This window comes from Petromyzon marinus, chromosome 51 (genome assembly GCF_048934315.1).
Source record: "Petromyzon marinus isolate PM22_M1 ecotype Great Lakes invasive population chromosome 51, UKy_Petmar_22M1.pri1.0, whole genome shotgun sequence".
NCBI classification, from domain to species: domain Eukaryota; kingdom Metazoa; phylum Chordata; class Hyperoartia; order Petromyzontiformes; family Petromyzontidae; genus Petromyzon; species Petromyzon marinus.
This window is the reverse complement of record NC_133717.1, coordinates 9,364,345-9,389,801: the sequence shown is the minus strand read 5'-3', so window position 1 is coordinate 9,389,801 and position 25,457 is coordinate 9,364,345. Positions and strand designations below refer to the sequence as shown.

General features: G+C 48.9%; 2 protein-coding genes across 11 annotated transcripts in view; one reads left to right on the top strand and one right to left on the bottom strand.

Moving 5' to 3' along the window:
- The window catches only part of TBC1D32 (TBC1 domain family member 32), a 57,464-nt gene extending 55,287 nt beyond the window's left edge, over positions 1 to 2,177 (top strand). Inside the window, exon 35 of one of the 2 annotated variants that reach the window (XM_032973385.2) lies at positions 919 to 2,177. The gene's annotated coding sequence lies outside the window, so the exon portion shown is untranslated. Of the gene's footprint in view, positions 1 to 899 lie in introns of both variants that reach the window. The other variant, XM_076074954.1, reaches the window with a different exon arrangement.
- Positions 300 to 25,457, bottom strand: part of LOC116953300 (synaptotagmin-like protein 1) — an 84,139-nt gene continuing 58,981 nt past the window's right edge. For 7 of the 9 annotated variants that reach the window (XM_076074945.1, XM_076074949.1, XM_076074946.1 and 4 more), the window contains 9 exons: positions 25,025 to 25,131; positions 21,472 to 21,555; positions 20,631 to 20,806; positions 17,172 to 17,274; positions 14,832 to 14,993; positions 10,217 to 10,295; positions 8,473 to 8,572; positions 5,003 to 5,208; positions 300 to 2,464 (listed from right to left, as the gene is read on the bottom strand). In XM_076074945.1, coding sequence (XP_075931060.1) covers positions 2,316 to 2,464; positions 5,003 to 5,208; positions 8,473 to 8,572; positions 10,217 to 10,295; positions 14,832 to 14,993; positions 17,172 to 17,274; positions 20,631 to 20,806; positions 21,472 to 21,555; positions 25,025 to 25,131 — 1,166 coding nt within the window. In that variant the 3' untranslated portion in view covers positions 300 to 2,315. The remainder of the gene's footprint in view (positions 2,465 to 5,002; positions 5,209 to 8,472; positions 8,573 to 10,216; positions 10,296 to 14,831; positions 14,994 to 17,171; positions 17,275 to 20,630; positions 20,807 to 21,471; positions 21,556 to 25,024; positions 25,132 to 25,457) is intronic. The other 2 variants (XM_076074947.1, XM_076074952.1) reach the window with 1 other exon arrangement.

Below are 25,457 nucleotides of genomic sequence, written 5' to 3'. Positions count from 1 at the left end.
GAATACAAGCTGGCATTGTTTGTTATTACATGAAGCATTCTGTTTGAAAATTATTCACATTTGCAGTGATATAATGGACAGGATTTTTGTTGTGGTCTTTGTGTTTGTAACATTTTCCCTTCTTAAGAGCATCCGCATTTCCGATTAGCACGGTTGGCTACGTATTGTGCAAAATAAGTTCTACAAACATACCATTTTATTATTGGATTTAAAAACAGAAAACACGGCAATTTCACAATTTCATATGTATAAAATGGAAAATGAAAGTGGTATTTTAAGAAAAAAAACATTGGAATGAATTACACCACAACCACAGTCCTTTATTTAGATTTTTTTTTTCAAATCATTGCATTTCAACCAATTTACATTTGATATCTGTGAGCATACATTATTTCTTAAAACTGAAATCATGCCCCAATACCATATACATACAAAGTATCTCAGAAAAAAAGGCAAATGAGAAAGACAGAAGTGCGGTGCTTAACCGAACGGATTTCAACGGCAGGCGTATAGAATATTGTCGCGATAAACGTACGGCACTATTGTGAACAACAAATAAAGGGGGCAATGTTTATAAAACAGAATCCCATTTCATCGCAGACAGTTTTCCAATTTCCTCATCAGTTTTGTCAAAGGAGAAATGGCATTCTCTATTTCTTGCTCACTGTTAAGTTTTATTCCCCTAAACCTCTGCCAGTTGTGTCTTCACATGTATAATTTGGATCGTGTTTTTCTCACGTAAATCATTATTTTTTATTATTTCCATTCTCAGTTTCAGCCTTGATAATGACCTCATCTTTCAAAACCTGCAGCGATTTTTCCCATCAAGTAACCATCGACATACAATTGACCATTCAATTGACCTTCGCTTCCACGCATACCCCCCCACCCTCCCCCAGCTCTGCCCTCTCCTCGCAGGGACCGGCATGAAGCCCAACCCTGCAGAACTGTAATCTCTCGCACCCCACTCAAGTGGCACTGGCTGCTGCATACGATCGCCATAGTCCACAGGCCTTTATGTTGTTAAGCTCGTCGCCTGATCACCCCTGGCCACGCAAGCCACTTCTGACCATCTGCCTTCTCCGACCCTCGGCACATACACGTACCATCACATTTTGAGCCAAACCTGCTTCATAACAACCGACGTCCAGTCGCTAATGTCTGTCATTCATTTCCATATTTTCCAGACTGCAAAGAAAGCACCGTGTTTAACCTATCCCAAAAGAGCAAACCACTTAAAACTCGTGTAACAGACCTATAAACACATGTATTATTAAGCCTACAATTAAAATTAATTATCCACCATTCCCCCTACTCTATTAAACCTCATTTTTAATTACTCTACATTAAACTCCTTGAACCAAAAAAATTTGAGCAGCTGCTCTTATTGTAAATTTGGTGTTGCATCATAGACGATGACCAGAACCCAGCAATATTCTAAGCAACTTTTTTTTTTACAATGCAAAACGATTTCTGCTCCTAGCATTGATCCCTTTGCTGCGTCAAACATCAATAAACGGATGAGCACTTCCTATACAGCAGGCCCTACCTGTCAAGCAAGCTCATGGGTGGACAAACACACTGACCACCTGTAACACACATAAAATAAAGCAAAAAGCCTTGAAATGCATTTATGGGCATTTAAACATTTTAAAAGCAAGCCTTACATTTCCATATGAACAAACCCACTTATTACGAGCGTGTGTGTATGTGCACGCACCATGGTTAGCTAACACAATAGTGGCATGGTACTATAAACCCAGTTCAGTGAACATTGGCACTGTTAGTCTTTGATATGAAGATGATGGGGAGAAAAGGAAATTCCAATTACTGCACATTACCCAGTTAATGGCACCATTTCACAGACTGCAACTGCTTGCACGAATGTGCCCACACGCTGTGCTCATTCCCATTAATTTTTAACAGAAAGGCTCGCTTAGATTGCCGCTTTAAGCCTGGAATATTTTTTACTTTATTATTTCTTTGTTTTTTTTTTCCCCATTAGCGTAGGGGCGTAGTTTACATTTTTCTAGGATATCTGAACAAACTTAAAATAATTGGTTAAATCGACAAAATAAAAAAAAAACAGTCCTGCACATTTAAAAAAAACTGTAGAACGATGCAATTTACTGGCTGAAAAAATAAACAATGGTGGCAATGCACCGCACCCCCACAAATCCATTGATGTTTTGCGTAATTTCGTTACGAGCCGGTGTAATTGTTAGGTTTCCAGTGCACTGTGCCAGAACTTGAGTCCAGTTTGACCCTCTCCACAGGGAGATGAGTGCATAGGGTACAACCCCCCCCCCCCCCCCTCATTTCTTGGCCTTAGACTTGACCATGTCTGGTCGCAGCGGGAGAAGGGCTTCTGTCCACTCGCCGGGACGTGTTATCATGTTGTGCCACACCGCCACCTCTCCTTCCCGTGAGTCCATCCAGTCGACCGGCTTTCCGTAGCTCATCCCTTCACACGGCGAAAAGAAAACGACACCTTAATTAAATGTCTCGAGCGGTAGCCGAGTAACGCAGAGGTCAGATCACTGAGCAAGCTCTGCCAAGGTGCTTGGTTTGAAACCAGGTTTCAGCTACCCGTTCAACCAGGTTCTGAAATGTAGTGAGTTGACGGTCTCAGACTGGTCACCAATGACTCCACAAGAAAAACTTTTTTCCAAAAATTGCTTAAATTGGTTAAATTCTAGCTCTTGAGAATTAAAAATGTCCATTTGACTGCAATGTGGTAAACCATCTTTATTATAGTGTGTAGGGGAAATTGGAGTGACCCGAGAAGGACAATATAAAAAGGTTTATTGAAGGACTCATTAGTAGTTCTGCGAAATCTGCTTCTGCAGGCCTTTCTCGAACACTGGTTCTCAACCGGGGGTACGCGAACCCCTGGGGGTACGTGGCAATATTCCAGCGGGTACGTGGAGGTTATTTATAAATGTGTAAAATTCTATAATACCGGAGTCATTGGTAAATAATCATGTATGAATCTGCCAATATAAAATAATTACGATACAATTTAGATCCACATAGTAACCAAGAACGACGAAAAATACCATTCTAAACTCATTGATCATAAACAATGCGGGTTTCCAAGAGTAACCAGGGAACGCAAGCAAATGACGTCATGCATAGTGTCCGTCTCTTTTTATATTCACTTTAAGTGACGAGCTAGTTAGGATGAGTCACAAAATGGACAATGGGATCAAATATTAATGTTCATTATGCATACATCCGTTTCTCGGCACCACGTTGGGTAAGGCATGGGGGTACTCGGTTAAAACTAAATTCAATAAGGGCTACAGTAGCCAAGTTGAGAACCACTGCAATTATTTGCGAGATTTCTGAATATATGCTGCAATTCACATGATGCCGATAGCCCAATTGGAATTACAATGGAGTAAAATACTCAAATAATCCTTCATAAAAACATTTTGAAATATTGTAAAGACTACTTTTTTGTGACAGACAAAATGTTATCTCCACCAGAATGTGATGGCAAGCCCACCATACTCTAACTGACTGTTCGTGTCGAGGAAAAACGACAACGCAATTAAACGAACTGGGTATTATAAATCACGTCCTAAGTTATTTCAAGACATGGTAATAGAGCACTACTGATATCGAGACACCAGACATAGAATTGATACAACAACAAAAAACAACCCTGTGTGGGTTGATCTTTTTTAATTCATTAAAAAATGTATTATGGAAATAGTTTCAGAGGTCAGAGCTTAACGTACATCCACCTTTGTCTCCGAAAGATGACACCAATATGACACTTGGAATATAATTGGGGAAACAGACAAGAAGCACTGATACTTGTAAGTCCAATTTACATGTAGGAAGCGATCAGCCTTTTTCTGTGTTCTGCCTGTGCTCAATTATCCCCATCAAGAGAGGGCCGTCCACTGAACGTACGGATAGGGGAACCCATGGTAACGGCCCGCAAACAATTATCTAACATCAAGCATCTTAGCGGCACTAATTTGGTAACAGATGGGAGTATTTGACCTGGTAATGCTGTGTATGTAGTTTTAGTGCACTTAGTCCCTTCTATTCTGTCATGGCAAGAGACTCTTGGAATTACTTAACGTGAACAAAATGTGTGTGTCGTAATGGATACCTGCCAAAGGTATTGCCAAGTCCGATTTGGCCCATCACTGCATCTTCCAGTCATGGGCTGATTCACTACAAGCATCTCTCCTACACTAATTGGTTACTGGAGAGGAATATTTGACCTGGCAACAGGTCACTGTCAAGCCACTTCTGTTACTGCAAAGGCCTCTTCATGCAATGAAAGTAAATGTGAGGTGCATGCTAGAATGTGGCCTGCCAAAAAGCTATTTGAAAGTCCTATTCAGCCCCCAGGAAGGAAAATGTTCCCTACCAATGGCCTCGTGGAATTGCCTACATGTTGGGGTGCCACCTGTTCTGTACAAAAACACAACATTATTGGAAAGGTAATATGACACAATACTATAATTGGGGTGTATTATTATACAACTGACGAAAACCAGAACCTAACTTCCTGGGAAAAATTGCAGAATTGCTTGTGACAGCTACCCCAAAATTATACCAATCCTGGGAAAACAAGTTCAAGGTAGCAACCCCAACCACCCATGTGCCAGCGCGCGAGTCCCTGCGCATGTATACACTAGCGCGGCTTTGCGAAGCACGTTACTGGTCATCAAGGAGGCAGTCGCCTTCCACCAACAATGGAGGGCAGAGGAGCGACGTTCACACCAACGAGCGGAGGCGCCGGGTGGCTAAAATGCAGAAAATTGGCACAGCAGGGGACTAGGCTTGTGCATTAACCAGTCATATAAGTCAGTCAACCCATAGCACCTGAGTCTGCGCAGTAACCTGTTGGCGAGCCTTCGACACTTCACGCGGCTTCAAAGTGCACCTGGCCTGACACAGGAGTCATGGCGATGTCACTGTCAATTAGTGGTGAACGGCAGCTGTTGGCGTTGGTATCGGCTCGCGCGAGTCTTACCCCCGCCGAGGCCGAGCCTCAGGCCGCCCAGGAACTGGTTGGAGAACATCTCCTGGTCCCACACGGTGAGCTCCACGCATGCCTCGCGCATGTCCTCGTCCTGGAAGCCGTCGTACACCATCGTGTGGTTGAACACGGGGTTCATGGACTTCTTTACGGTGCGCGTCTTCTGGCGGCTCTTGCGGCTCAGGTCTGGCAGGATGTAGCTGTGGACGCAAGAGCAGGGCGGTCGTGATGGTCAGCACGAATGGCTACCCTTTCGTTTGTCGGTTTGTGTGATATTTCTTTAGGACCCTGTGCTCTTTAAATTGGCAAATATTGATGATCTTTGGTTGTTTTTGCGATGCTCAGGCGGCATCCATTTACTAAATAAACTCACTCTTTAAATCGTTTTTAAAAATATATATATATGAACAGGTTAAGGTGCATCCCCACAATCGCTCGCTCATGCCACTGCTGTTGAAAGAGCCTCCGCTACAGGGAGCTTTAGAGAGCCCCCCGATAATATTGACCTATTCTTCCTAAACCTAACCCCAACACATGCGACCTCCCAATTAACTGTGGTGTATCCATTTTATACTGCTCTGGATAGATAGCGGCAGAGGGGGGATTTAAGAAACGTGGTCGTTGTTTCAACTACCGCAACAAGAGAGATGGAATAGAGCCGGCGACCTCTGGATTGCAAGTCCAGTGTGCTAAATCATTATTCCACAGCGGCAGCATCCGGAGTTAATTTGCTGCTCGTTAAAAGCCAGGACGCATATGAGGGGCTACACGTTCTATGGGAAGTGACCTGAATTGTGGAGAAAAAAACTCGACACATCAGTCATTAAGACTGCCGTAAACATGAAATAATGAGTGACATTTTTGGGCAAGTGGCCATTATATGTGCGTATGTTTTAACTTCTTTCGCACCGTACGTAGCCAACTGTGCCAATCGGAGGTGCGGGGGAGGGAAAATAAACTAAACACAAAAGGCAGTTCTTAAGAAATTAGTTTTCAATCCTGATTTAAAAGTGAAGTGGCTTCCTAATGTCAGAAGGAAGAGTATTCCAGATGGCCAGAGAAGCGCATCTGAAATCGCGCGATGCGGTGACCGTTTTTGTTCGGTGGTTGGCCAAAAGTCACCGTTGCGAGGATGACCGGAGTTTGCATGCTGGTGTATGCTCCTTGATGGGATCACCGAGGTATTGTGGTTAATTTGTGGCAAGCACTTTGTATAATGAGTGTGACCTCAGAGTATATAATATAGCATATAACGTACGATATATACTGTGCACAAACATATCCATTATCTGACATGTCCATCATTTACTTTTCCGTTGAAGGCAGCGTTATCGATGAATGCCTTGAGAGTTTATTGTTATTTGTCTTTGTGCACCGCAGGCAATGCAATATCACCCAAACAATTGGTTGAATTATTGAGAGATTTACCTGGAGGTTCTCCCCAGGTTAGCTTTAGGCAGGGAACAAGCAAAGCACACGAATGAGCGTTCGGTGATTGAAGGCGTCCCTGCAACGCGTGCGTTAGAAGTGGGGACAATCATTGAGGTTGGAATAACGGAGGCACTAGCGCTCCGGATGGGACGCGTGAATATTTCATCGCCGCCCGAAGGACGTGGCTTTACCGCAGCATAATGGAACGTGCGAATATTGATCGCGCGCGGACCCTGCTCGTGCTCTTTTATTCGGGGGGGGGGGGGGGGGGGGGGTGGTCCCTGCCTGGCATGACGCTAAACAAAATGCCGAAGGAATTGCACGCAATTGAAGAGGCCGTCGTGCGGACTCGGCAGATTGCAGGACGCGTTGCCCGTCACCTGGAGAAAGGGAGTTGGGGGGCAGCCAAGTGCCATCGCACATCGCCGAGAGGCCAGATCGCTACTTCGCGGCCCTCGCTCAGCTTCAGAGTTTAAAACACGTCGACCGTTGCCAAACCGTTTTGCAAGGAGATGACCTGACTCGGCTCGTTCGGGTTGAGGAAAAAGTGCCCCGCCACCTGGCTAGAATGATTCAAAAGTCAATATCAACATTGGCACGGCGAAAATTCTTGCCCGTGTATTAAAGCGCATCAAAATTTCACGTGTCATTTAAAATTTAGCTCGTGCGTAACCATACGTTTTTGGCTTTTATCTACATTATAAATAGAATATTTGCGAAGTAGGAGACTTCTTTATAGGATTTACGTCAACTGGAATTTGCGCGCGTTTATTTAACGTCACGTAGCAATAGCCCCGTGGAGCACCTTGAAGGTGAAAGATGTCCAGTTGCATTCAGATCAATCAACAGCGCTGCAGCAAGAGGGAAGGTACTCTGTTGTTCGTGTGTGTTGCAGCTCGCTCCATTTTGCTCGCAAGGCCCATTTGTGATGTTTGTACGTACGTTGAACTTCCTTCGCACCGTACGTAGCCAACCGTGCTAATCAGGAGGTGCGCAGACGTTTGCCTGCGATCAGCAGAAAAACTGGACTACGTGGACCGCCATTTGAAATTGGTAACCACAATCGCACTGCGGGCCATTCCTGATTTTTACATCGGTGTTAGTTGATTGCCGCATCTGCTGTGCAATGTTGGAGATGCCATTCAATAGAGAACACTGTCTTTGGGGTAAATTGATACCCTGACGGTTCTTCCGTGAGGCTAGCAATTAAGTGCTTGTTGGATACCACACAGTACGGGACTCTGCCCACTTCGATCATTTCACATTTCAGATATTAATCGGGCTACTCCTTAAGGCACAATTACGTACGTTTTCATGGTTGTGCTGTAGGTCTCTGATGTGTGTTCGGGTTTTGCCACGTGTTATTCGGCACGCTCCACGCGCTGAGAGTTTCTTCAAGAACTGAACTTAGCAGCTACACATTCTCCCTCGATAAAAAAAGCATCTGCCGGCTGCTGCCAGCACATGGAGCAAAACGTCGGACAACGTGCCGAACAACGTGCAGTAGCAATCCAAAAAACACATCGCGGGAAGCTGTTACAGCACACGCAAAACCTACGCGGCAAGCGTCTTCAAGAGTGGCCCGATGAATATCGAATAAGCTGCCAGCGAACGGTGGAAGTGGGCAGTGGCGTTACTACGTGGTGTATCGAACACGCACTTAACCGCTGAACCCACACAAGGACCTCGTGTGTGGTGTTAATTTACATTGCTGTGTGCTTCACCACGTTGGGACGTCGCACCAGTTGACGCAACTTTGTACCCATGCCGATGGAAAATTCGGAGCACCTCGCAAGGCGGCCCGAGCTGTTAAGCGTTTGGCTCGCTCGCCCAACCGCCTGACGTCGCCGATCAATCCCCCCCCCCCTCACCCGTACGAAAGGAGGAGGGGGGGGGGGCGAGCCCCTGCGATCAACAACAGCAAACCCCCCAACTCTTCCGGCAGCCCAGGTCCCTCATGTCTGACCCCCCCCCCCCCCCCCCGCATGGCTGTGTGAGAGGTGGGTGGTTAATCCCATCTGACCACGACGTACCACTTGACAAATGCATCCACCCCGTGCGGCTTCAGGGGCAGCAGGTTCTTGGCCTCTTTGACCCAAATATGAATCTCCCCGCTCGCCGGCGTGAATTGCCCTTCGGGGGTGGGGGGGTGAAATAAACAGACGCGCATATTTACACTCATATCTGCCCGATTATGTATGTATGTATGTTGAACTAATAAATGGTCTGATCGTGCATCGTGTTTGTGCTGTTCGCCTTTCGGCGTTCTCTGGTCTGGCACTGGTGAGACTGGGCCCTAAAGAAGGCTGTCTCTGGTGTAGGCCAATCAGTTTCAAAGACAATGCAAATATTATTAATTATCAGAGCATGTTTGTTTGTATGTTCACCACAAGTACCGTGTGTGGTTACTGCAGACGTGATTCCTTGCAAAAGATTTCTGTTTGGTAAGGGTAAAACCCATTCTTATGTTTTCATACTTTGATACTGGCAAAAAAAGGTCCCATGTTGAACTTCTTTCACACCGTAAGTGGCCAATTATGCTCATTAAATTAGAGGTGTGGGGGAACGACAACAAACTAAACACAAACAAATGCAGTGCCATGTTTATAAAGAGGGAAACTTTTTTTATTTTATTGCAACGCCAACTGCACTCGTGACATGCCTGGCCCCTAACTGACTGGCTTTTCAAATCGAAGATCCTAAATCGAAGCTCCCAAAACAACACCTCTTACCATACAACCAGCATCCCCCCGTTTGTCAAATTCGTTGTTTTACACCCCGTTTTTACAGCGTCTATAGAGATGCAGTCACATTAAGACACTATAAATACAAACTGTGTAATGGGTAAAGGCGCAGCCCCGTAATTACTTGCTCACCACTGCTGGCGGAAGGCCGTCTCCAACAGAGGATGCTCCTGAGAGCATGTCTAAGAGGGTATTTGGCCTACTCTTCCACACTAGGGTCGGACATCTTTCAAGAAGTAGGAGTTACCCACCGTTTACCCCACCACACATATTCTTGGTTCTTTCGACTGACTGTGCTTTACCAATTTACACTACTCAGTGGACAGAGGCGGGGAAATTGAAGAAACTTGCTCACACGTTTCTTCCTCTATTGCAGTTTCAACTGTGCATACATTTTGCAATAGTTTCATGTACATCCAGAAATACTCACCGACTAGACCTGTTAAGCTTCACTAGGACTGCACTGCATTGGGATGACAAAAATAATTTCCTTAACTTCATTAACCAAGAAGGCCTTGCTGCTGAGTCTCAAGAATCTTATCACGAGGGTCCTGGCATTTGGATGTTTTTTGTTGTTGCAAGTTTGAAGAAACTAGAGTAAATTTCGATTTAAAGCTTTCGTGACTGCAGGAATTCATATTCTTGGTTCTTTCGGTAAAGTCACGTACAAGGGAAATAATAAAATAATAAAATAACAAAACATAATAAAATTCTCACGACGTTTCGGCCACAACGCAAGCAGCCGTCCCCTCAGGTTTTATTTTTATTATATTATTATTTCCCTTCTACGTGACTTTACCGAAAGAACCAAGAATATGAAACTAGAGTAACCTAAAAAAAGAATACCCCCGTAGCCCAGCGGAGCGGAGCAGCAAGAGTTTCACAAATCTGTGTGTGACCCACCGAGTCTTTGCCTCCGGGAGGTGCTGTTTCACAGGCACGAGACACCACTTTTGTTACAAGCATCGTCTTCAAATTCATCGTACGAATATCGCATCTTGCAGGCGTGAAGGGCAAAAAAAATCCTACTTACCCACAGAGTTGGCGGGAATGAATTTCAGGGCCAGGTTCAGATAGCCCCTGCTCGTTAGATCTTCTTGAGAAATGTGCACCTGTGAAACAGAAAACACATCGCAGGGTTCGCTCGATTAGAGGTTTCAAAAGTACCACTACTGCGTTGGTTTTCGCAGTTGTGCTGCACAGCCCTGCCGACGTGCTTTTGGCGCATTGTTTGGGTTCGATGTCCGACGTTTCACTCGTTGTGCAGGGAGCTTCGACAGTGACATTTCTTCAAGAACTCGAAGGAAAAAGCCCCCAGGCCGTCCAGCTAAACGTCAGCCATTATACCGACCAATGCGCAGTACAACCGGAAGAAAACACTTCGGAGGAGCTTTTAACCACCACCCCCACACATCGTAACAATCTGCAAATAGATTTGCCAATTTCCGCACGAAAAATGGAGCCAGAAATGGTGGTTAATAGGGATTACCCACGCCTGTAATAACATAATTGCCCTTCGTTTGCCTCTTTCAAAAACATTTTAAGTCACGAAAGAAGAAAAATTGCGGTAACATATTGCTCAACAAAAAAGCAATATCAGCAGCAGTGGTAACTATTATGAATGGAGACGTGCAGCCCGGCCCGCCCGTTTTAATCCACTGCCGGCGAAGGCCTGCTGTGACCCCCCCTTCTTGTTGGTCATGAGGGTTGTTTGACGATACTTCACCACAAGGGCCATGCCAGGTTGGTGAAGTGATGGGTGGGGGGGGCAGAACCAGTTTTTGTATCTCGTTCGCCAACTGATGTTAGCAATGGGTCGGGGATCGCAGTCGGGCGTTGTTCTCTACGACGAATGGGTGCGGCAGATCACTCGGGAACCAAGAGGCGTCGCCGCCTTTTGGGGGGGCAGCGTCATCCCACCAATAACACCAGCGGGGAGACAGATTTACTGAGAGTAAAATTAAATATGAAAAATATAATCAGTTGGGCATCATTAAACCACAAAATTAAATTGTGTTATAAAAACACCAGTACTTTGAAAAATCGAATGCCGCATCCTATAAACTTTTATTACTTTTGATAATATAATTGTATTAATAGTATCCATTTATGCGGTATATGTGCTGTATACGTATAATTGCCATCACCTCCAAGTGGGATTAGACTTAACACAGACGTACAGATGGCTCATCCTTGGCACGTGATTTACAGCCACTCAGAGAAGGCCCTCCGCTTCAGCAGCGTGACTGGATTTTAAGCAACGTTACGCCATTAAGGCACTCCAGCTAAGGACTGTTCGAGCAACGGCATTAATTGTGGTAATTAGGCTAAAGCACGTTGAGAATTAATTACCATTGGGAGCAATGGCAAGGCGCGGGTTTCCATGTGGAGAGAGAGAGAGAGAGATGCTGCGCTCTGCACACTTTATTCCTTCTCTGGGCCCTAGTGCGACTAATTGAATTCGTGCACGAGTGAGAAAGAGGGAGCGTTGTTCACATTCGCCGCCCGCCCGCCCCCCCCCCCCCCCCTTCGGTAATGCGATCGACGAGGCCGCAAACGAGGCCAGGAAATGAACATGCCGAATGGCCTGCGTAAACACGTGGCACGTCCACAAACAACTGGAGGGGAAGCCTCCCGTGTCCCCAGCAGGCACATTTTGTAACGCAGCTTTCGTGGTCTGTGCGCAGTCATTGTTGTTATGCCAAGCAGTTGGGGTGCAATGATACCGACCCCACTTCGAGTTGTTGTTTCCAAGTCCCTTCAGCTTAATTACGGCCATTGTTGTTCTGGCAGCTGGCTCGTGGAGTAAACTGCGATTACGACACGCGACAACGTTGAGAGCGAGTCTTTCATTAGCGGATGAGTGGTACGCATCCACACGCACGCGCGCACGCACGCACACACACACACCTTCATAAATCATTTCTCGTCGGCGCCTCCTGCAATGACATTTAGCCTCGAGTGGGCTCCGTTTTAATTAATGTGTCACTTTATTTACACATTCGTGTCGAGGTTCGGGCAGATGTATCCCTACGAGCTCAGTGTCTCTGCAGGGCCATGTTGATCGTTTTGTAGCCGTGTTTCTGTACTCCGGTGTACCTGGTTGGCCTCGGGGATAACAGCTTGAAAGGACGCGGTGAGATTTATGGGCCATTGTGCGGACGAGACTGTCACCAGCACGAATTTAACGCGTAACAGTTAGTGCACTGGGCTTGACATCCAGAGGTCACCGGTTCGATTCGACCTGCCAGTGCGCAACAGTTGACAGCCGTGCTGCTAGTTTCTGAAATCTCTCCACCTCTTTCCACCCAGCAGCAGTGAAAATGGGTACAACCACGTGAAAAAAAATGTGTTTGACGGTTGGGGTCTGACAAGATGATCTTGTTTAGGTGTAATGTGCTTCGTTCGGCGAGTACAACCAGGCTGGAGAGCTCACAAGAAAGGGCGAGTTTGCTACATGAGCACATTAAATCTACACATGAAGACCAAGGCTACAACCAGTCGATTGGGAGGTCGCATGTGGTGGGTTAAAGTGTGGGTACCCGCGCACCCACGACGTCTGGTCATCATGGAAGAGTAGGGGAAAAAAAGATCACCTCTGGAGAGCTCCGTGGAAGCGCTTTGGGCCAGCAGTGGAATGAGCAAAGAATTACACGCAAAGTGCTTGCCACAAACGAACCACAATTCCTTTCTGATCTCGTCAAGAAGCATAATCCATCACGCAAACTCCGGTCATCCTCGCAGTGGCTTTTGTCTAACCGTCGAACAAAGACGGTCACCGCATTGGGTGCTTTTAGGTGCGCTTCTGCGGCCGTCTGGAACGCTCTTCCTTCCGATATTAGGAGGCCACCAGAGCCAGGCACTTTTAAATCTAGATTGAAAACTCATTTCTTTAGAGCTGCTTTTTGCGTTAAGTTTTTTTGTCCTTTCCCCGCACCTCCGCTGAGCACGGTTGGCTACGTAGGGTGTGAAAGAGGTTCAACGTACACACACATACACATATACAGAACTGTAGGGCTGTACCTTTACCTTTCACACGCGCAACAGTGGAGCACCACGGAGGAACTTAGTGTAATGGTATGCACTTTACGCAGCCTTCCATGGATGGGGCGGAGGGGGCGGGGGGGTCACGCAGAGCAATGCGCCTCGGCGCAACTGATCCGTGTGCAATCGCAGCCTCCGAGGACTGAATTTCAATGTTTTCAATTGACCTCCGCGCCGGGTGAGGGCCTTCCGCCCAGATTGACTGGGCTTGAAACGAGTACCCATTGCCGCACTCTGGGAGCACCGGGGGGGAATGAAACCATCAACCGTGGTTATCCCTCCTCGGCTCTATCCTGCATGGGGGCCATGAAAAGGGTTGCCCGTCAGCGGCACCTGAGAGAGGGGCCCTGGGGGGGGGGGGGGGGGCGGCCCGTGGAACTCGTTACCTCGGTCTATAATTTGTAATTGCCGAATAACGCAATGGACGGTGGGAAACAAAACCCGCCGTGCAACCACTCACCGGTTGCACGCTCCGCTGACGCCGGAGAGAGGACAATAAGGAAAGCCATTCGGAAAGAGTTGTGAAGGGCCAACCCTGGTTTAGATGGTGGCACTTACGGGCAGGACGGACGTGAGATTTGGGAGCTGTGAAGAAGGATACAATGTGAAGGATAGAGGCGTTTGAGATTGTGGCGTTTAACGAGGCGTTTCAGCAGAGGATGGAGAAAGAAAATCACGACCAAAGGTTTGTTAAAAATGGTGGGAAGCCACGGAACGATGTTGCATTTAGGGATGAGAGGGGAAGTAGGCAAACAGCACACGTATCGCGAGACGCTCACGGGCACCCACTTCTGCAGCCCCTTGAGAAAATAAAAGGCAGACGGGCCAGAGCAATACTGTGTGCGAGTACATCTACAATATTTACATAGACGGGAAAGCTTCACCGAGTCTCAGGAAGGGGTCAACGTTGCTATGCGTGTTCCCAATTGGGTGATTTGCAGGTCATGTTTTTTTTAAACGTGGCAACATTTGGATCATGATGTGCTACTGTTTTTCAAATAACTTTCAGCTGAAGCAGATGGCGCATATGTTTTACGGTTAATAACAACGGAATGACGAGTACGATTTGTTATTATTGATCGAGTGCCCTTAATGCTGGGGACGTCTTGGAGTGGTTCACATCCGGTCTCATCTTAACACGTAAAAAAGGGGCACTCCCAGTGGCAGCTGTCCCTGTTGCAGCACAGGGTAACTCAGCACCTGGCCTGCAAAAATGGGCATTTGTTTGCCAGAAAGGGGGGAGGTAACTTTCCAATTTGTCAACCGTGGGTCTCGAGGTGCGAACATCTGCGACAAGTGGAAAACGAGCGACCGCTCGGCCACATCATCCAGACGAATACGAACGCGACGGTGCGATGGCACGAAGGGGGGTCGGGCTCGGCAGGGGGCGATGTCGCGATCAGCGTTTGTCGACGCCAAGTGCCGGCCACGCGTTGAGCGTCGACCTCGGGGAGCCGAAGCCGACAAACGGCACAGGTGGAGTGGCAGAGAGACGTCAAAAATGCGCGCGTGGATTGGAGGCCCCTGTCTGGTGTAATACGGGCATGTGGTGAAAGCTGCCCCTCCCCGCTTGTAATTTGCATGTGTAGCAGCTTTCAACTGACCCTGGGCTGCAGGTCAAACCAGTTGTAGGCGGTGTTTCCCCAGTCCCAGGTGGACAGCTCCATCTCCACCTCGCCCAGGAAGCTGTTCTTTCCGAACTTGTCATTGTGCCACACGGAGAGGTTGAGCACACGAGACTGCAACTCGCGCGCCGGAATCTTGTACTGCACACGCGCGCGCACGCACGCATACGCCCGCGCCAACAGCGTTAAAACACAAGCGCAGCAATGGAATAAGCGAATAAATAAGCAGACAGTACGACTCCACCTTAACATATCCGCCTCTCCGCGTCAACAGATTAAACAAGTATTTCATACACAACCAACCAGCCGGCACACGGCCTTCAGGGACTGTTGTACTGGACTTTCAGCAGCATCGTTTCAAGAAAAGTAAACTCTGGACCGGTTGCGACACGCAGCGTCGCATCAGCAGTCAGGGCTTGTTTTCTCGCTTGCATCAATGCTGGTGATCCACCAATTTTACGGCCAAGGACCCTTAAGCTACTGGGTCCCAGTTCAACGCAATTTGTGTAGCAATAGACAACGCGACATAATCATCAGCATCGTTGTGGAGAATAAAAATATAAATAGCAGACAATCAGATAACACGTCGCCACGTACGCCTCTCTCCACATAAATGAAAGTATTTCTTGCACAACCACCGGTACCGCGTTGCCATGACATCTATGTTACACGTCCGTGCGTGTACAACCCCCCATGTTGATTCACTGCTGGATGAGGGCCGCTTTGGATCGCAGGAGTTGTTGCGAGTTAACGGTCGGCCACACTGGTCAGCGCATGTTTGGCGACCGAGAATACGATGCTGTATCAAAAACATCATCTCCGCTCCGGGCCCATCGACTAACTATATGGGCGTAATATTAAAATGTGCAGCTTTCTGTCAATCTACTGCTGCATGAAGGCCTCCCCATGCCGTGACAGTCATAGGTACTGTATGGCCATACTTCACCACGCTAGTCAGTGTGGGTTGGCGAAGGTAGGCAGCATTCACGTGGCAACATTAAAGTATAGTACAACAATGGGGTTATGCTGCACTACTAGATTGAGAGATCATAATCGTCGCCGTCAGACATGGTTATTCCAGTGCTGGATGAAGGCCTCCACCAACCGCTGCCATATCTCATGATCACTGCGATATAATAATAATCCACACAGCACCCGCACACGAGCCGATCCAAACGCTCCGTCTCTTCGGCGGGCATTCGCTCGGCTGCGTTCCAACAGTGTGTATGTGCCCGTATCAAAACGAGATGGAGGAATGTGGAAGGATGACGAGCTTTAGTTACAAACTTGTCTTCTGTTGGCAGTGGGGGGGGGGGGGGCAAAAGAGGCACTAATAAAAAAACGAACTCGAGTTCGTTAATAACGCCGTGGCCGTCAAACTAAATACGCGACGTTTCAGGCAATGGTACCTTCTCCATAGCACATGGCAGTCAATAAAAATGTGCCCTTTATGCTATGAAGAAGGGTATTATTTGTCTAGGGTATGTGCTATGCAAATATTGAAAATATTGTCACGTGGAGACGACACTTTTCAGTGTTTCCAGATAAGCCCCACCGAGCTATGTAGCTCTTTTTTTTAGAAGCGACCTGGCCACAAATGACAGCTCAACGAAGTGGCTTATCGCGTGGAAATTTATAGCAACAGCCAAATACTCTAAACCAGTGTTTGTCAAACTATTTTTTGGCTCGCGGACCACTCAGGCGATGCAAACATTTCCACATAGCATCCACACCCCCCCCCCCCACCACTGGTGATAAAACACATTCACCGATCCCTCTAAATGCCACTCATTCTAAATGAGTCATATTACCGGAACGTGAAAACATTTCTGAAAAACGCAACTAGACGGGTTTTTTTTTGTTTTGGGAGGGGGGCAGAGGGATGGAGGAGGCATTTAGAAGTTAGTGTTAGGGTAGTTTAATCATAGTTAGGGGTAGTTTAATCAGGGTAGTTTACCCAACTTAAAAAATATATATCATGAGTCGTTATCGTCTGGATCCAGCTGCGTTTGCATCACAGCCCCGCTGACCGCCTGGAGGCCCGCCGAGGAACAACACTCTGTGAACCACCCCCCTCCCCCCCCCCATCCTGGACATCTGCGAAAAATAACTTTGCAGCTCATCGGATTCCTCCGGTACAAATAAATATTCCGCCAGGCGCACGTCTCTAATCGCCGAGGGGGCACACCGAGAAGAACGCCGCCGCTCCGTACCAAGAGAACAAACGGAGCTTTAGCGACACGCGGAGACGGACCAGGGAAGGGACGGGCGGGCGGGGGAGGCAACGCTGGCTGGCGCCGTCAACGCGCGCGTCCTCACCTTGAGGATCTCGTTGTAAACGGGGTTGAGGTTGTTTTTGCGCACGGTCGTCTTTTTCTTGCTCTGCCTGGACTTGTCCGGCAGGAGGTACGTCTTCACATACCTGCGCGGGAGGGCGCGGGAGGGAGGCGTCACACGGCGCTCGCTCCAAACGAACGCACCCACAAGCGGGGGACACGACAGGTATCGGAGAAGTCTCTCAACTTAACTTTCGTACGCGTCCATTGCCTGAGGGGCAGTGGTTGGTACGGCACACCCCCCCCCCCGCCCCCCCCCCATAACCAAGACCACTGGGTCCCCATGGTCCCCGTGCCCCCCACTCACATGTCCACGCCTCTCGTCCCGCGCGACGTTGTTGAGGCACGCTGCGCATGTACATTGAACTTCTTTCACACCGTACGTAGCCAACCGCGCCAAATCGGAGGTGTGCGTCTGTGTGCTCTGCGTTAGCAAGGCGTGTGTTGCTCGTCGTGCACCGGAGTGCTTTGTGTCCGTAAGGCATGTGCCTAACGTTGTGTTCTAGAGCGTTTTGTTTTAGCACGGCAGGTGTTTATCATTGTACAGAACCTCACTAAGACATTCATATATAAATCAACTAGCTCTACTACCCGGCATCGCCCGGCACTTGGATTCTTGTCTTGGATTAATACACGGCCTACGCGGAGGGTGGGGGGGGGGGGGGGGAATGTGTGACGTCCGCAGGCACACTGCGTGACGTCAGCAGGCACACTGCGTGACGTCAGCAGGCACACTGCGTGACGTCAGCAGGCACACTGCGTGACGCTGCCGCATGCGGGTGATATCACAGATGTGACGTCACCGCTTACTTGCCGTGCAAAATATATCCATTATTGTGCCCCCCCCCCAAAATACAAAAGTCTATTTTTAGACGTTTTGCATTGTGTACAGTCTGGAAGCTGCCCACATGCCAAATTTCAAGTTTGTAGCATGTTGGGAAGTATGCTAAACATTTCGAAAAGACACACATATTTACTAATTTCCTTTTTATATATATAGATTATTTTACAGAAACAGCCTCTGTCAAATACGAAGCTCATTCCTTCCTTCTTCAGCATCTGACACTGCAGAGAGTAATGACAAGCACCTACAATCATTTGCCCATGCTGAGGCTTAAGGAAAGATTAATACACACACTGTTCTCTGCATGTCTGTGTGTTTTACACTGGGGCACATTAAACACTGATGGCAATTAGGCGTGCGTATGTGATGATCTATTAAGGTGGTGTAAACATGCAAATGCATGTAAATATATACTCCACTGGACAAAGAATGGAGAATAAATGCCACAAATTTATGAACCGTGCATGCAATGTATGCTAAACGTATGCAGCGCAAGCTAATAAATGCATATACCAGCTCCCACTTGTGCATATTAGGAATAAATTAATGGCAAGTAAATTATTACCGTTGGAGTCGTTAGCAGAGCAGTGTGTGCCAGCCTGGCGTTTAAAGATTAGCGGGACGTGGATCACATTTTGTGAAACATCCACTGGTTGGGCACTATTGCCAACATCAAAACTGACTCTGTCTCACATTTCTCTCCATTTGGTGCACTGTCAACGACTCAGGTCCACGGGTCTTCTGTGCGAACTTGTAATTTACGTTCATGCACGCACCGGGCCTCATAATCCCCAGGACACGTTTTACAGCCGTAGCAAGACCTTTCGTCAGCGCATTGCTGTTCGTCGGCAGCCGACGAGACCAAAGCCAGCATCCGTGAGAACAAAATAACATCCCAACTGTCGCGCGTTTATTACTCCCGTTAAAACGTTCGCTCGCAATCGTGCCAAAAGACAAAAATTAAATTTCATTAAATCCGTTACACGCTTTTTTTTTGTTTTTCGTGCCCCCATCTACACGGTGGAGCGGGGGGGGGGGGGGGGCCTTCTTGCCCCGGTTTCTTTCACCTTCTGGTTCATTGCCCACGGTGGCCTTTTTAAGGCCTCCGCCACTTGGCATTTCTGAGACAGGTACAACCCAAGAAAGCCACTTTCTCTCCGAATTGATGTGCTAAGTGGGTGGGGGGGGGGGGAGTGGTTTCTCTGGCTCATTACAGAAGCTCATTCACACGCAGGGCACCGTGCCCTTTTGACTTGAGAGAACCCAACGCACGTTTGCCTTCATAAAAGAAGTCTGATATTTCTCCGTCCTCTTTACTGCGAGTTTCATGCCCCGACCACGGACGCGGATATAATTAATCGAGTCAATTGAACGCCGCCCAGTTTGGCTTTAGCCTATTCCGTACGGCGATGGTCTCTCTCTGTCTCTCTCTCTCATGCATCGTGCGAATTCCCGCGCAACGTTACGGTCGAATTCGCTTCTAATTTTTTCCTGCCCCCCCCCCACCACCACACGCTCACTCGCCGCAGCACTTGTAATTATTTATCTTCGTACGGCATTAGGGTTATCTGTGTGTCCATTAGCAGGCATCCTCTCGCTTCTTTTTTCGTGAGTGCATTTGCACGCAACGTGTAAATAGTTAACGGAGGAGGACTTGAGCAGAGCGGCGTTGTGTGGAAACATGCTCGCACATATGCGATAAATAAATGCGCATCGTTGTTGTGCAGATATTACGCGGTGCTCTGCATAATTAAAGGACACACCCACGCAAAGCTAGTGTTTGCAATATGCGGAGTTGAAATATATAAGGCACAAATCACCTTGTTTACGTGCACATTTGCATATGTTGTGGCATGGAATGCATCATCCGTATGGCATGTAATGTCTCATAGCTGCTCTGCACAGGCACTCAAATGCTATTTTTCTCCGGCTAGCATCGTCATTACCCTGGGGCCAATCGCTGTTAGCGAGTGTACTGCGGCATGCATGAAACGTGATGGATTTGATGGGACCAGCCCCAAACATGGCCAAACACTTTGGTCTCAAACATTGATATATTAGTCCATAAATCTGCACACTCCGGCTTACCCACCAGATGTCATTTTACACCGTTTGCAAAAAAATAAGACTCGTTTATAATGTTGTTTTTCTCCCCCCCGCCCCCCCCCGTCCACCCTCCACGTCATCCTGACCACGCGTTCGGCATGGCACCACGAGACGAAGAATCCCTTCGGAACTCTCGCGGAGAGTGGCCTCGACCCAGCGCCACAGGGCGGATATCGTGCGGCGACTTTCCGAGATCCCTTTGAGCGACCAAGGCCCCCTCGCGCCGGACGCTTCGCAAAAACTCGAGGGTCGGTCACGCGACAGCAGCTCGGTCTGCCAAGTCAAAGAAAAAAGTGGCTCGTCGGGATCGCAGCACCGGCGCGTTAACCTTCACCGTTCCCCTCCGCCACGCTCGCTCGCCGCGCCATAAACCACGGCACGGAGCGTGCCGTCGCAGCGTGCCCGCAGCGCGAGATCGGCACCCCCCACCCACCCACACCGCCCACACCACCCCCACTCGCCAACTCGTGTCGGGCATGCGCGGTTACGTACGGGTCCGAGCGCCCCTTCTTGGCGACGGCGACCGCCAGGTCCCGGCACTGTGCCACGCAGACATGCAGCTCGCTGCGGCGGTCATCGTACTTGAGGGCGAAGTTCACCTCCCCCTTCACGTCCACGTTCCCGTAGTCCCCGGCGTCGCTGTACAGGCTCATCATGCTTCCGCTGATCTAGTTGCGTCAACAACGTCATCGGCATCATCGTCAACAACAACAACGACGACAATAATAATAATCACAGCGGTGATAGCGGCAGTGATAACATCGTGCCCGTCGGTCGATTTTAATGGTGGCGCCAATTTGCGATTGAATGCAGCGCAAAATCGTTTATCGGCTCGGGTTTTTTTTTTCGCGTAGTTTTTGGCGCTGCACGCATGCCATGCCAGCGGCGTGCGCGTGCCATTGTATCCGCATCGCCACAGCTGCCTACGCTCGCTGATATGAACAGGCGGTGCAGCCCTGCACGATAACACCGAAGCAAACAATAAAGGGCCGCTGCTACACAATGCGCACAGGTCTACGAATCCCGGAGACGCGCACAATTACATTTTTGCTCGTTTTCTGTAAACATCCGTGGGTACTAACACACCGAGCATAATAATCCACGGGTATCAAATACGATGCTTTAAATACGTGCCTTAACCATGCTAACATCGAACATCCGATACGCAAACATTGATTAAACCCTCCCGGTAAACAGTAAATATTGTAAAAGGGTGGTGGCAGCGGGAGGGGTGGTGGCGACAACAACCACTACAACGCAAATCAACAGGGCCACCCCCTCCCGGCTTTTCCACAGGGCATTAATTTAAATTGGATATTTCTGCATCACTCACGGAGCTGATATCACTCGGAGCTCTTCTCAGCTTGAAGGAGCCACTGTCTTCCGAATCGATATCTATTCCTTGTTCGCCTTCCTCCTGCAACACACGCGCACACGCAGGCATTGTTCATTAGCCCTGATGGGTGAAGTGAGCAAAGTAAGCCATTCCGTTTTTGTTTCCCCCCCCGATGCGCAGGTATATACTGCGCAGGCTTTATCACCGCGCGGGAGTCGTTAGCTCGCAACGGGACCGTATATATATCGATCGTCCGAAACAATTAACTCGCGAACGTTATTGCGCCTTGCAGAGGGGAGGAAAAGTTGCCTGCAAATTCCTCAAGAGTGAGCGCTGCACACGAAGAGAAATATTTCATTTTGCAGTGCTCCATGAAAGCAGGAATTAAGCCTCTCTTGGCTCGCCAAAAGAAGAAGAAAAAAACAGGCACGCGCACACACACACACGCGCACGCACACACGCACGCACACACACACACACGCACGCACACACACCTGCACGCGCGTACGCACAAACACTAACGGAGGCAGAATTTTTTTTGTTTATCTGGCGCATCAAAGCAAGGGGTTTATATCACAACGCAACCAAATATTTGCTGCTGCGGATAAAAAGTGTTAAACTGCAGGGCATTTTCCGCGTGTAAATATTTTCAAAGCAACTCGAATGCCTCCATTTTAATCGTGAGAAAAACCACGAATCGTCCCATCCTTCCATGCCACCGGCTTTGCTGCTGCTGCTGCTGCGACAGTACTCTGAGGCACTTCTCAGACGTGCCCGTGCGTCCAATGGTTGCTTTTGCCTTTTTCCCCCGTTTAGTTCGTCTTCCCCCCCCTCCACTCTGTTTAGCACGGTTGGCTACGTACGGTGCGAAAAAAGTTCAACGTACATACCCGGGCAGTCCAGATGTCGTGACCCACCCCCCCCCCACCACCCCCCCCACGAATGAATTGACCCCTAACACGTTTCACATCTGCATACTAATTTCTGTTTGAAACAAACCTACGCTGTGCTTGGAATAATGCCGTCAACGTTCGGCGTCGCAAACCGGCCGGCTGCTCTCGCTCCCGAGCGCGGGAAGAAGGGGGTAGTGGTGGTGGTGGGGGGAGAAGGGGTTAGTAGTGGTGGTGGTGGGGGGAGAAGGGGGTAGTGGTGGTGGTGGGGGGGTAGTGGTGGTGGTGGGGGGAGAAGGGGGTAGTGGTGGTGGTGGGGGGGGAAGGGGGTAGTGGTGGTGGTGGGGGGGGGAGAAGCACACGGAGGCTCGGACAATGCGAAGGTTCGTCACGCTCAAGGGGCTCGCCCAGCGAAGGCCTTGCGTGTTCGCGGCACACTCGGGCCGCCCGAGGTGTTTCAGAAATTACTGGGGTATGCAATTGCTGAAAATTGTTTTTACTGTGGTTCACTTGCCATGCCTCGGTAGAAAACTGAATTAGATATTTGTAATTGTGTCAATCCGCTGCTGGATGAGGGCCTCGCCCATGCCGTGTGGGTCGCGAGGGTGATCTAACCGCACTTCACTACGCTGGCGGGCACGGGCTAGCAAAGGTAGGGAACACAGACGTTGCAGTATAGTAAGGGACAACCAGGGATATTGCTGCAGCGATATCTGCTACTCATAGCGTAAGCACCACCGCAGCAGCCCATAACGACCTGTTTTACGAATGATGGTCACCCATCCGAGCACTATCCAGACACAAACCCACTTAGCTTCCAAGATGTGATGATGAGATCGAGCGCATCCTGGGAGATCTGACCGCAGACATTCGCTTGCCACGTGCGTGGAATTAGCATTAAAACATGGGAATAAATTGATGCTCAATGGCACGATTTTACCATACGTAATCACGAGCGTAACAAATCCATTTTAAAATCGATCAATCGTTTATCTCACCAAATATATTCCGGGTCGCTGATGGACTGCAGCGCGTGGCATGCAGCTGAAAGACGCAGCCACAGGGAGAGGTAAAATGGACGTGGTGGGCCGGTGCGCGTACTTTTTTTCCCGGGTTGTCTACCCAGGCTGACCCCTGGTTGAAATGAATCCATGAAAAACTGCAATGTCCCACAGCCACCCCCCCCCACACAGTGCTCGAGTCAAACATCATTAAGTCGCGCGCACACACACACACAGACGCACGTTGTTTACAAGAGAGACCTCTTTGTTGTATTTGAAAAGCCGTAACAAGAGGGAGAGGGCTCACGTTAGGCTTCACGCAGTCTGTTTGGAGAGAGAGAGAGAGCGAGACATCGGATTTGTTGTTCTTGCTGCTTTTGGAACGCACTGCTAATTTGACTGCGGCAGCGGTGGTATTCTGACTCGCTCCTCTGTGAAGTCTCGTGGGATCGCTAACAAGGGCCGCGAGCAAGCGCGTGGCCATGCCCTTTTGATGCCACTGCGGCGGGCCGGGGAGAGAAGGATGTTGCGAGCAGGGGGCGCCTGCAGTTTGCGAAGACGAGAGAGGCGAGTCCACCTCGAGCATGGAGGTGTGGGTGCGCGTCTCTCGTTCACAGCCCTGCACAGGCAGTGATGGAAATTCCACGTTCGTATGGCATGGGTGAGTCGATGCACAGGACAACCACCGCTGACCCCCCCCACCCACCCACCCCAAAGTGGTGCTCATCTTTATCATCCCCAAAGGGATGATGGGCAGAGTCAACCCCCGCCCCCCCCCCAATCGGTGATTGAACTTGTCCCCCACGCACTGTACAGCCGAGATGGTCGGGTAAGCAGATAATTAGACGACCCGATATAGATTTGTTGTCCCTATGTGAAGTTACTCATGCTATTAATTGTATAAAGGGTTAATTAGAAATATTGCCGGATTTTTTCTCCCACCCCACCACCAAGAGGTAGGATCAACATATCGGTCGAATGGCAAACATTATTTATATACATGTAAAGGTCAGTCAGCCAAAACGCTGACATCTCTCTTACATCTCCATGACAGTCCTTGACGGTCCTTGACGGTAAAAAAAAACGTTTTTCATTCTAATGAACCTATTCATTGCATAATTTCACTGAAGCAGCAGCTCTACAAAATTGTGACACGTCGTTTTTGCAGTTAAATGGTAAAGGTGCAGCCCCGTATTTTTTTGCTCATGCCACTGATGGCAGAAAGGGCCTCCACTAATTTAAGGCTGGCCGTTGAACAAAGACGGTCACCGCATCGCGCGCTTTCTGGTGCGCTTCCGCGGCCGTCTGGAACGCTCTTCCTTCCGATATTAGGCAGCCGCTGGAGCGGTGCACTTTTAAATTATCTAGATTGAGACCTCATTTCTTCATAGAACTGCTTTTTGCGTTTAGTCTGTTGTCCTTCTCCGACACCCCCGATGAGCACGGTTGGCCACGTGCGGTGCGTAAAGAAATTCAACGTATGCATACACATGGTGTAGGGAGCCCCCCCCCCCCCCCCTCTGCAGGGGTATTTTGACCACTCTTCCAGGAGTGCTTTACGCATGGGAGAGAACCGGAGCACCCGGAGAAAATCCCATACATGCAGAGGAGGGTGGGGGGGGGTACAGCCGCTCGTCGATGCTTGCCAGCCTCGCTTACCCCGGACATGGTGAGAACCGGCACAGATTTGCTCATCTGCTTTTTCCTCTCCGCGTCCGTGAGCTCTCCCACCCTCGCGGGCCTCACGGCCGTCGGGAGCGTAGCTGCTGCAAATGACAAAGGGGTGCAGCAATCGGCAGGAAAAAAAAAATACTGGATCCGCAAAACACAACCGTTGTGCAATGATGTTACGTACAAGGTCGCCTGCCTACATGCGTGCAGCCCTGCAAAATGCCGACTCGTGGCACTGCTGGTGAAAGGGGCTTTCCCCCCACCCCCCCCCCCCTCAAGGTTGCTTGGAGAGCTGCTCTTCAGAGTACATGGCTTACTTTTTACTCGTAAGAGGTTTATGGGTTGGATCGCGTGAATATAAACGTGTCGTTTGTCACGTGAACAAAACATGCCAATGTTTTGTTCACGTGACAAACCTTGC